Raw genomic sequence first — 13,026 nt, 5'->3', positions numbered from 1 at the left:
GGTGCCGTGCTGCGAGGGTTGCAACAAGCTGCCAGCTTCTCAGGGAGATGATCATTTAAGTGTGTGTAGCCTGCTGGGGTTGCAGAGAGCAAAACAAGAGTAAGTTAAGCTCTGGTCAGAACTGTACAGATCACACCTGGGGTTCACAGCTAAAATAAAAATCGCTGCAGAGAGCAAAGCCACAGTAAGTTTAGGCTTTGATCTGTCAATTGCAGCACATAACTGGACAGTGGTTGATATCAAAAATCAAAATGACTTTTCCAAGGAATTCAGGTTGTGTGTATTTCACCTTGAAATAACCAGCCAGTATCTTCTTCGCAATTGAACAAAGAATCAGCACCTTTGCATTGCTGTACAGTAAAACAAAGACTCACATTTGCTAAAAACTGAGAGCAGTGAATGCTTTGGTCAAACATCATGTAATACTGCATATGAGGATAAGAGGAGGAAGCCCGTGTTGGGGTCAAACTTGAACTCTGATGTAGCAAGCACCATACTCCTGCCATCAGAAGCAACATAATATTCAGTATTTTGAATGTACCCAAACAGGCATAATTGTTGAAAGCATTGCATTACCTCAGAGATGAAACCATGGAGTACATTGAACACCCAATATGACTGCTATCTCATTGGCAGAGACATGTGCTGTCCATGGTGCTGAAATAAGTTGGCTGCATTAGCATTTTTCTGCTAATGCAATAGCACAGCAATCCTTTTCAGAACCATGGACAGCACAGACCACGTGGTTATTATTGAAACAAAACAAGCACATTTAGCACACACATATCAAATTATATTGTGGTTCAGTTCAACACAGGTAAGAATGAGATGTCTTAGAAACCCATAGATTTCACTCAACCTCAACCACATTTTATTTAACAAAATAGAAGCAGATCAAATGTAGTAAAGCATATAAATGTAACTCTGGGACACAGCGTTGAGATATGACCAATAATTCATGAGCCATGGTAAAATGTTCCACAGTAGAGATGGATAATTACCCTTTGAAGCAATACACCAACAAACTGGAGTCTGAAGTGATGGACAGCACTGTTGTTGCCAAAGATCTGCTAAGATAATACTCCCCAAGGTCAGCCTATGTGATTGGTTACATTTAGTGGTGGTGGTGGGTGGGTGGGGGGGTGCATACAGACATACACACACATGTAGACAGACACTAGTGCACTCACACACACATTTAATCAATAATTCTAATTATTTAAATGTATAGACACACACACACAGCCCAGACACTCGACAATGAACATTGTTCTGCTAATACAGTCACACATTTAACCATATAGTCTGTCAGTCCACAGTGTTAAAAAGGCCTGGGGAAAATGCTTGTTGCTGTATTATGATAAATGATGAAACAGACAGGGTTGAGACATGTTTGATATTGAAATGGTTCTGAGCACTTTGACCTTCTGCAGGCCAGTCTGACTTGTCATTCCTTATTGACAAGACTATTCCAAAACTGATTGTAGCAGTGGGGTCTCTTGCACATATGCTTATTTATAAGATAATTAAATACAGTGGGTACATTGATGGACCTGATCCTAATGAAAAATAAAAACCAGTATGAACAAAACGAATTCAGAGCTTGAATTTACACAGTATTCATATATATATATATATGTATATATATAAAACAAAGAAAAAACATTTCACAATCCTACGATCTGTACCGTGATACTGCAGAATCAGTGACATTGATCCATTTGAATGGATTATCAGAATATCACCTTGAATGCTAACCATTATTGTACACTGTAATCATCATCTTGATATCATTATAGTTGCTCAGTAAAATGTCATAGCATTGGGCAACAGATCGACTGCTGAACACGTTTAATATTGAACAATATATATGTTTCTTAATGCATCATTGCCCATTCATAGACGATTTAATTAACATCTCAAGATAAAGATTCCCATTCCAAACGCCCTTTTGCAAAACTCCTATACCTCAGCCCTCCCTCCAATGGAGAAGATGCACCAACAGCGACATCGTGAGTTTCCTCGTCTAGAGTAATGCGGTGATCCTGCCTAGTCTTCCCTATGGCATCAGACGAATACTGTCGAATGCTAAAACGTGTGTTTTATTTTTGTTTTACTGTATACAAACTGACCATTGCCCAATCTATTTTAAGCACTTTAGTTTAAAAAATGTAAGTCCATTTCTATTATTTGGACACAGTAGATGGCTTTACAAAAGCTCACATAAATGGAGGTGAATCATAGCCTACGCTTTGTGGAGGAATACTTTTTACATAAAAAAGCATTCTAGTCTACCTGCGCTCTGTACATAGATCGAACTGCACATACCATTACTTCCATTGAAAACATTTTAATTTTGAAAAAATATGCAGTTAGAAAACCCCCATATAATTCGGTAAAGCCTTCTCCTCTCCCCCACAGCAGGCTATAGGCATTAACACACAAAACCACGAACTCTTTTTAGCTACATTAACCTTGCAGCATAACCATGAGTGACGTTAATTGGTCATGCTCATCTGCATCCCGAATATCTGAAATTCAACAATTGGCACACCATAAAATAACACATTATACATTCATAAAGAGATGAATGTGCAGATATGATAAGGTTTGCACCAATTATAAATAACCCCGATATTTATCGACAATCAAATGATAAAACAAACAAAAAAGAACATGCGTGGACAGCGTTTATCTTCTTCTTCATCCAAATGTGTTCTTTTTCCGTTTTTTAACAGTTTTAAAACAACAAATACAAATCCTATAACGCAGTTCACAAAAAAATAGAGAAATGGCACTTTGTATATATTCATATATGGTTTTATATGTATATATATATACTGTATATATTCATATTGATAACATGAAAGAAGGGACAGGTTGGCTTCTTCGTTAATTATGGTATGGTTCCCCGGTGTGTGTTGAAACCATGCGAAATCATGCAAATATGATACAGTCAGTTATTTACATTACATTCATGCGCTCGTGCACCATTTCCCGAATCTTCTCTCTCAGAAAGTCAGTCTGATTGCGGCAAATAGCTGTACTGGGATGGGGGTCTATACATATATTACAGTTGGTTCAGTAGCAGACTCATTGGCACCACAGTCAACTGGAGCAAACAAAAATGGTATATCACCGACAAAAAGCGAGTGAAGAAGCTTAGAAACATAGCATTTGTTTATTGTTCTTCAATTGCCATTGTGTCAACAGAACGCAGTATATTTGTCTGTCTGTTTGTTTGTTTTCCAGGTTTTATTGTCAGTGGTCGTTTTACGCATCATTTGTTGGAGAGAAATGGGCGCTACAGTCAAACCCTCTTTGCGCGCCCCCGTCTGCATGGTAAGGCCCGCTATGCCAATAAGACGAGTCGCACACTGTCTGCAAGGAATTTATCTCTGACGCAGAGGAATTACCATCCCTCCGCTTTGATCTCTTGCGATTCCGCAAGATGAAGACAAGCATCCCTACAACAGTGAACGCAGACGTGACAAATACCAGTAGTAGCCCAGGGACTAGTACAGAGATGGATACCCTATTCGGCTCCACATAGGAGTTCGAGCGCGTACCCGTGTCTGCGGTGAAAGTGCTGTTTTTGGAGAGAGAGGTGGGGTAGATTTTGTCATACAGCTTGGGACACATCAGATCATTTCGAACGTGACGAAAATCCCTTTTCCAGAACTCTTCTGGGGACTCACACTTGAGATCACTAACGATGACATCTGCCCCCAGTTTCTCCGTCCACTGTTTGAAAGGGACAATATTACACGAGCAATCCCAAGGGTTCCCATGCAAATCAATTTGTATGATCGAATTGAGTTGATCTAAGACCCCTGCGACCGGGAGATATGTGAAATAATTATTATGCAAGCTAATCTTTGATAAAGACACTCCAAGGAAAGCATCCACAGGTAGCGCTTTCAGCAAGTTATTGTTGAGGAAAAGCACACGCAGATTAGGCAGAGGGCTGAATGTGCCTGCCAGTATCAGCTGTATATCATTATATTCCAAACTTAGATATTCCAGATTTTGAAGTCCAATGAACATTTCCGCTATGAGCGTGTCCAGGTAATTCTTATCCATGTACAACCATCTTAATTCGGTGAGGTTTTGAAAAGTGCTGTTGTCTATCAATTTGATGTTGTTTCCACCCAAATCAAGGAGATTCAGACTTGAATAGCCATTGAGATGGTTCTTTTTTATGGCATGGATGTTGTTATCTCTCATGTTTAATTCGTGCGCAGTGAGGGGTTTGGGTTTTAGGTTAGCCAAGCTCTCTATCTTCTTCCCCTCGCAGTTAACCCCTAACCCCTGCCGGGATCCAATGAGCTTGCAGCTGCATGGCACAGGGCATGATGCGTTCTGCACAATCTGCAGCTGCTCTCTCTCCCCATTCACACCTGTCATAGATGTGGGCTTCGTTTTCAACTGCCAGTGCGATTTAGAGCGTCCCTTTTTCCCATTCCCTGGAGTTGGGGACCCAGGATCACCACTAGCTTTATAAGGCGTTGGAACGGGCCCAGGTACAGAAGTCTCCTCTTGGGTAGGAGGTGCAACTAAACTCTCGTCAGCACCACTTTTTATTGAAGGACACAGATCCATCTCCGATGTCTCGTTCAAGTCGTTCCCTTGCAGTGGCGTTGGAGCCTCGCAGATCACCCGGCCGATAAGCGCGTTCTGCGGTATATTCTCCAGCCATTCCTTCAGGGAAACCAGGTCACAGTTGCAGTCCCAGGGGTTATCCTCCAATAAAACCTCCGCAATGCCCGGTATTTGTTCGAGAACTCCCTCATAAGGCACCGTTTTGATTCGGTTCCCTCGCAGGTCGAGATGGGTGATGGGAACGTGTTGAAACACATTTATAGGTAGTGCACTGATGAGGTTATCATTTAGAATTAACACTTCGAGTTTATTTAAGTCCCTGAACACGGCCGGGTCAATGTCTCTCAATAGATTAAAATCAGCCTGAAGATATTCCAAGTCATCTAAACCAAGAAAGGTGCTCTTCCTAAATGACCGTATCTTGTTATTATTTATGTGTAGCCTTTTCACGAGCTGCAGTCCCAGAAAAGCACCAGGGACAATGTCATGCAAACCGTTGTTTTCCAAATGCAAGCTTACGGCATTGTAAAAGTTAGCAAACTCATTGGGAAAAAGCCTGGATAAAGAATTCCCATGCAATAGCAAGTGATAAAACTGGGAACTGGGACCAGTCAAATGGTGCAAATTAGTAAAGCTCCTTTTTTCGCAGTCAATGTGCAAATCGCCTTCAATCTCATTGCAGGAGCATATCTGCTCCTTACAAATGTCCCTTGTAACATTTCCAATAGCAACACAAAGAGCCGCCTTCAGCAAGACAATCCAAAGCAGCATTTTCAATACAAACAATTCATCCCCGATTTCAAGACATGAAAACGAGCTGTTGAGTCAATGTTTTTAGTCCAGTTTATCCTCAAAAAGATAGACCCGACTGGTCTAAAAGAAATGACGACAGTCCTTTATAATATCCATGCTCTTCTACCCCGTTATGTCCAGGCGTCCAGCTTTAAAATGACCATATAGAATTGCCTCAGATCGACTGGATCCTTTTGCTGGTATGAAAATAATTGAAAACAACAAACCGCAATAGCAGTCGACACATTTTTGGGCTTTCGATCGGTATTGACTGACCTTGCAAATTTTATAAATCCGTGATTTTCTCGTCGTGCTGCGGTAGCAGTGGGTGCTGTTCTTCCCCCCTCGGTGCTGAATTCACACCCGACGCTGGAGATGTAGTGCTGATAACACTGCCACTGCAAGAAAAAAACGCATTCCTCACACCTTTCGGTGTCTTCCTTGCTTTTGTTCCCAGTGCTTTCCTTTGGTGGATTTTAATCACAAAGAGGTTACACAGAGACTGTGCTCGTTCTCGCCCGGTGCTCTTAGAAAGATCTCACACCCTCTACTGAGCTGCAATGGAAAAAAATCCATCGTCTGAGGGAATGCTGAAAAAAAATCTATCCACATAGAGGACTAGAAAGCGTTAAAATGTTCACACTAAAAGCTGTTGATCTGTTCTGTCTTTTTTTGACCAATAATATTCCCATTCTAAAGCCAACAAGGTTATGGATTCCAAACGACGTTCCTTATGTCATGTTACTGATTAGACTGAATCCTTGCTTTAGGTCCGCTTCTGTTGTTTAAAAAAAAGTAGACTAGACGACATAACTCGTTGCCAAGGTATTGGAGACAACTCGTTTCCAAATCGTGGGTTGGTTATAACCTCATCTAATGATTAATTTGCGCATTTTATGAAGAATAATAATCCCTGGTGTGTGTATTGCACCAAGCCTAGCATGCGAGTGCCCTCCAGGGTGAATGTTACTATCTCTCTGCTAGGAACCGCTGTTGAATGCGGTAAAATAATTAACTACATCTAATCAAATCACATTTTATTTGTCACATGCGCCGAATAAAACAGGTGTAGACCTTAGAGTGAAAAGATAACTTAAAAGTCATTAACCAACAATGTAGTTTTAAGAAAATACCCCCAAAAAGTAAGAGATAAGAAAAACAAATAATTCAAGAGCAGCAGTAAATAACAATAAATACAGGGGGTACAGGTACAGAGTCAATGTGTGGGGGCACCGGTGTCGAGGTAAGTGAGGTAATTATGTACATACAGGTAGGGTTATAAAAGTGTCTATGCATAGATACTAACAGAGAGTAGCAGCAGTAGAGGAAGGGGGTGCAAATAATCTGGGTAGCCATTTGATTAGCTGTTCAGGAGTCTTATGGATTGGGGGTAAAAGCTGTTTAGAAGCCTCTTGGACCTAGACTTGGCACTCCAGTACCGCTTGCTGTGTGGTAGCAGAGAGAACAGTCTATGACTAGGGTGACTGGAGTCTTTGACTATTTTTCGGGCCTCCCTCTGACACCGCCTGGTATAGAGGTCCTGGATGGCAGGAAGCTTGACCCCGGTGATGTACTGGGCCGTATGCATTACCCTCTGCCTTGCGGTCAGAGGCCGAGCAGTTGTCATACCAGGCAGTGATACAACCCGTCAGGATGCTCTTGATGGTGCAGCTGTAAAACCTTTTGTGGATCTGAGGACGATGCCAAATCTTTTCAGTATCCTGAGGGGGAATAGGTTTTGTCGTGTGCTTGGACCATGTTAGTTTGTTGGTGACACCAAGGAACTTGAAGCTCTCAATTTGCTCCACTACTGCCCTGTCGAGGAGAATGGGGGCATGCTCGGTCCTCCTTAGCTCCTAACCTTAACCCTAACCCCTAGCCTAGCTTACATAGACTATAACGTACAGTTGAAGTTGGAAGTTTACATACACCTTAGCCAAATACATTTAAACTGTCACGCCTTGGTCTTAGTATTTTGTGTTTTAGTTTATTAGTTAGTCAGACCAGGGTGTGACATGGGGTTATTATGTATTGTATTTTCGTATTGGGGTTTGTAGTGTTTGGGATTGTAGTTGATTAGGGGTGTGTGTGTGTTTAATAGGTTGGCTGCCTGAGGCGGTTCTCAATCAGAGTCAGGTGATTCTCGTTGTCGCTGATTGGGAACCGTATTTAGGTAGCCTGGTTTTCGCCTTGTATTTCGTGTGTGATTGTTCCTGTCTCTGTGTAGTGTGCACCAGTCAGGCTGTAATTGGTTTCACGTTCTGTTTGTTGTTTTGTATTTTTAGTTATTCGTGTATAGTTCGTTCGTTTGTCTTCACTATTAAACATGAGTAACTTACACGCTGCATTTCGGTCCGACTCTCTTTCAACAAAAGAAGAACGCCGTTACATAAACTCAGTTTTTCACAATTCCCAACATTTAATCCAAGTAAAAATTCCCTGTGTTAGGTCAGTTAGGATCACCACTTTATTTTAAAAATGTGAAATGTCAGAATAATAGTAGAGAGAATGATTTATTTCAGCTTTTATTTCTTTCATCACATTCCCAGTGGGTCAGACGTTTACATACACTCAATTAGTATTTGGTAGCATTGTCATTAAATTGCTTACTTGGGTCAAACGTTTCAGTTAGCCTTCCATAAGCTTCCCACAATAAGTTGGGTGAATTTTGGCCCATTCCTCCTGACAGACCTGGTGTAACTGAGTCAGGATTGTAGGCCTCCTTGCTCACACACCTTTTTCAGTTCTGCCCATACTTCATCAGACCAGAGGACATTTCTCCAAAAAGTACGATCTTTGCAGTTGCAAACCGTAGTCTGGCTTTTTTTAATGGCGGTTTTGTAGCAGTTTATTAAAAAGGCACAGAGAAATTTGTGGAGTGGTTGAAAAAAACGAGTTTTAATGACTCCAACCTAAGTGTATGTAAACTTCTGACTTCAACTGTACATGCAACAACCCAGCCAAATGATACGGCTCTCATTTGACTACAACAAACAATGTGTAAATATAAACTATGTGCATGTAGGCTACTGTACGTCATGATTTCAAAGAGGATTGCTAAATATTTTTTTGTTTGCAATTACAAAGCAATCATGCTTTGCGTCAACTAACCCAAATGTTTCACTATGGATTTTTGTCATAGTCTCTCCTTCAATTATATTGTTAAAACACACCTTGGCTAACTCAACTTTGTTGGTAGCGCTAGATTTATGGAACCTCATTATTTTTTAAATTTATTAATGTGCTAGGCCTGGTCTACTTTTTTGATCGATAAAACAAAAATGAGAACATAACTGGAGTCATAAGATTGACATCACATCACTGACATAATAGAAATAACGTCCAAAAGAGGACCTCTGACAGGGTTGGGGTCAACAACTCATATGGATTACTTTGCGTTTTCTACATGCATCAGTGTCTATGGCGTTTCAAACGGTATCAGATGCCAATGGCTAAGAATAAACTTGGGCTTAGGGGTAGACCTAACAATGTAAATGTAAATCTGGGACATGCCAGTTAGTATGATATTGTAACGGGTTTCTTCTAACTCCTCCTCTGAAGAAGAGGTGGAACAAGGATCGGACCAAAATGCAACGTGGTTCGTTCGATACATCTTTAATGATGAAGAACACGAACAATACAAAACAACAAACGTCGAAAACCGAAACAGCCCTGACTGGTGCAACAAACACAGAGACAGGAACAATCACCCACAAACACACAGGGAAACCCAGGCTACCTAAATATGGTTCCCAATCAGAGACAAAGATAATCACCTGACTCTGATTGAGAACCGCCTCAGGCAGCCATAGACTAATCTCTACATCCCACACAACCCCAAGACGAAACACACTACAAATAAACCCATGTCACACGCTGGCCTGACCCAATACATGAAGATAACATCATAAATATAGACCGGTATGTATTGGAGTGGCAGGTAGCCTAGTGGTTAGAGCGTTGGACTAGTATCCGAAAGGTTGCAAGATTGAATCCCTGAGCTGCCAAGGTAAAAATCTGTAGTTCTCTGTAGTTCTACCCCTGAACAAGGCTGTTACTGAAAATAAGAATTTGTACTTAACTGACTTGCCTAGTTAAGTCCATCGTCCATTTCGTATGATATGTTGTGAATTACAAAATATATTACAATTCATACAATTTGTTACTAATTTGAAAAGCACATGATATGTTACAAATTCCTATTTGTTGTGGCTAACATTAGCTAGGTGGCTAATGTTAGCTAAGCTAGGGGTTAGGGTTAAGGTTAGGAGTTAGTGGTTCAGTTAAAGGATTAAGGTTAGTGTTAGGGTTAGCGAACATGCTAAGTAGTCCCAAAGTAGCTAAAATGCTAAAGTTATTTGTGATGAGATTCAAACACTCAAACTTTGGGTTGCTAGACATCCAGTGTCACGACTCCTACCGAAGGTGGCTCCCCTTCCTGTTTGGGTGGCGCTCGGCGGTCGTCGTCACCGGCCTACTAGCTGCCACTGATCCCTTTTTTCCCCTTTTCTGTTTATTGGTTTCACCTGTGTTTAGTTTAGGCTGATTGGTTGGGCTTTATTTACCAGCCGGCCTGCTGGTTGTGCGGGATTATTTCGATGTACATGTGTACACGGCTGTATGTCACGGTTGTCCGTGTGTTTGGGTTTTTGCTGGACTGTAACGCCCGGGGTGTAGTGGTGAAGAAGTCCGGCGCAGGAAGCAGTGTTTGGGGCATTTGTTATGGGTTGGCGTCTGTTCACCGTTGTGGTGCGTTAAAAGTAAGCGCTACCCTGAACTCTCTGCTTCCTGCGCCGGACTTCTTCCCCACTACACCCCGGGCATTAAATCCAGCCCGACCAACCACCCTACTTTAATGTTTGCCTTCAGTAATCTTCTGTCTTATGTAACCATGCCAAGTATAACATACCATGCTAATTTGAGGGTCGGATTTACATTTACTACGTTACGTCTCATCTATGAGACCAGGCTGTAAGGATAGAAGCAACCAGCACTTATCAACCAGGGTCAAATGCCACATTCATTCTAATGTAGGGTATTCTAATGAGGCTCTCTCACAAATGATCTTATTCTGTTTACAAATATGGAGAAGTACAGCAGAGATTGCCCAGTTTTGTTTAAAGTATCTGTCACGACTTCTGCCGAAGTTGTTGCCTCTCCTTGTTCGGGCGGTGCTCAGCGTTCGACGTCAACGGTCTTCTAGCCATCATTGATCCATTTTTCATTTTCCTTTGGTTTTGTCTTGTCTTCCCACACACCCGTTTTCAATCCCATTCATTACCTTTTGTGTATTTAACCCTCTGTTTCCCCTCATATCTTTGTCAGAGATTGTTTTATTGTCAGTGTAGTGTGATGTTGTATAGGTGCGCATCGGGTCCTCGTACCCATGTTTGTTTATGTACATTTAGTGTAATGGAGCATACTCCGTGAACTTTATTAAAATACTCCATTTTACACTCCATTTGACTCTCCTGCGCCTGACTTCCCTGCCACCTATACATCTTTTTTCCTCTCCGGAATCGAGGAACCATTTATCCCTACCCACGGGATACAACGGAGATACTGCCGGCTGCCAGGGTTTCCTCCTTAAGCTGAACATATATCTAGCCACGGCCTCCCCAGTAACATCTGACCGTGAGAAGAGTTACGCCCTCGTCTCATGCCTCACCGGGAAAGCCCTGGAATGGGCCAGCGCTGTGTGTAGAAGGGAGGATGCGGCGTTGGACCATTTTGAGGATTTCACCCGCCAATTCCGGATAGTATTCGATCACCCACCTGAAGGCAAAGCAGCGGGTGAGCTCCTCTATCATCTGAGGCAGGAGACGAGGAGTGCACAGGATTTTGCTTTGGAGTTTAGGACCTTGGCTGCCAGCACTGGATGGAGCGACAGTGCCCTGATCGACCATTACCGTTTTAGTCTACGCAAGGATGTCCGTCGGGAGCTGGCCTGTAGAGACACCACCCTCACCTTCGACCAGCTGGTGGACATGTCCATCAATCTGGACAACATGCTGGCTACTCGTGGACGTCTAGATCGGGGTCTGGTTGTTCCATCCTCCCGCACCCTCTCTCCCGAACCTATGGAATTGGGAGGGATGGTGCGCAGGGAGACCGGAGGGTTTCCCGCTCGAGCACCATTCAAGGTCGCAGAGGGCACACTGCTGGTCGGTGCCAGGTTGGTTCCTCTGGGAATAGAGAGGGCAGGCAGGGCATTCTGGCGTCACCCCAGGTGAGTAGGCACCATTCTCATCCAGAGCCCTCTGCTGCACTAATGTTTGTCTCTGTCTCTTTTCCTGATTTTTCACTGCATTCCCAGTATAAGGTGCTAGTAGATTCAGGTGCGGCTGGGAATTTCATTAACAAAAGTCTAGCTCATAGTTTAGGGATCCCTATTGTTCCTGTGGATATGCCTTTCCCTATTCATGCCTTAGATAGTCGACCATTAGGGTCAGGGTTTATCGGGGAGGTAACCGCACCTTTGTGTATGATAACGCAGGAGGGTCACAAGGAGAAGATTAGTCTTCCTTATTGATTCTCCTGCGTATTCTGTGGTGCTAGGCCTACCCTTATTCGATCCCTCGATCCCTCCGATGTCAACAACTACAGACCAGTATCCCTTCTTTCTTTTCTCTCCAAAACTCTTGAACGTGCCGTCCTTGGCCAGCTCTCCCGCTATCTCTCTCAGAATGACCTTCTTGATCCAAATCAGTCAGGTTTCAAGACTAGTCATTCAACTGAGACTGCTCTTCTCTGTATCACGGAGGCGCTCCGCACTGCAAAAGCTAACTCTCTCCTCTGCTCTCATCCTTCTAGACCTATCGGCTGCCTTCGACACTGTGAACCATCAGATCCTCCTCTCCACCCTCTCCGAGTTGGGCATCTCCGGTGCGGCCCACGCTTGGATTGCGTCCTACCTGACAGGTCGCTCCTACCAGGTGGCGTGGCGAGAATCTGTCTCCTCGCCACGCGCTCTCACCACTGGTGTCCCCAGGGCTCTGTTCTAGGCCCTCTCCTATTCTCGCTATACACCAAGTCACTTGGCTCTGTCATAACCTCACATGGTCTCTCCTATCATTGCTATGCAGACGACACACAATTAATCTTCTCCTTTCCCCCTTCTGATGACCAGGTGGCGAATCGCATCTCTGCATGTCTGGCAGACATATCAGTGTGGATGACGGATCACCACCTCAAGCTGAACCTCGGCAAGACGGAGCTGCTCTTCCTCCCGGGGAAGGACTGCCCGTTCCATGATCTCGCCATCACGGTTGACAACTCCATTGTGTCCTCCTCCCAGAGCGCTAAGAACCTTGGCGTGATCCTGGACAACACCCTGTCGTTCTCAACTAACATCAAGGCGGTGGCCCGTTCCTGTAGGTTCATGCTCTACAACATCCGCAGAGTACGACCCTGCCTCACACAGGAAGCGGCGCAGGTCCTAATCCAGGCACTTGTCATCTCCCGTCTGGATTACTGCAACCGCTGTTGGCTGGGCTCCCTGCCTGTGCCATTAAACCCCTACAACTCATCCAGAACGCCGCAGCCCGTGGCCTGGTGTTCAACCTTCCCAAGTTCTCTCACGTCACCCCGCTCCTCCGCTCTCTCCACTGGCTTCCAGTTGAAGCTCGCATC

At 43.5% G+C, this 13,026-nt stretch overlaps 1 protein-coding gene across 1 annotated transcript; it reads right to left on the bottom strand.

The window, feature by feature from the left end:
• Positions 1-844: 844 nt before the first annotated feature.
• On the bottom strand, positions 845-5,845 carry LOC135543489 (SLIT and NTRK-like protein 1). The gene has a single exon (XM_064970792.1). The coding sequence runs from the start codon at positions 5,371-5,373 to the stop codon at positions 3,274-3,276; it is 2,100 nt and encodes a 699-aa protein (XP_064826864.1). The 5' UTR covers positions 5,374-5,845; the 3' UTR covers positions 845-3,273.
• Positions 5,846-13,026: the final 7,181 nt, after the last annotated feature.

The sequence above is a fragment of the Oncorhynchus masou genome, chromosome 7 (genome assembly GCF_036934945.1).
Source record: "Oncorhynchus masou masou isolate Uvic2021 chromosome 7, UVic_Omas_1.1, whole genome shotgun sequence".
Classification (NCBI taxonomy): domain Eukaryota; kingdom Metazoa; phylum Chordata; class Actinopteri; order Salmoniformes; family Salmonidae; genus Oncorhynchus; species Oncorhynchus masou.
The sequence above is the reverse complement of the archived record's forward strand: the minus strand, read 5'-3'. Positions and strand labels throughout refer to the sequence as shown.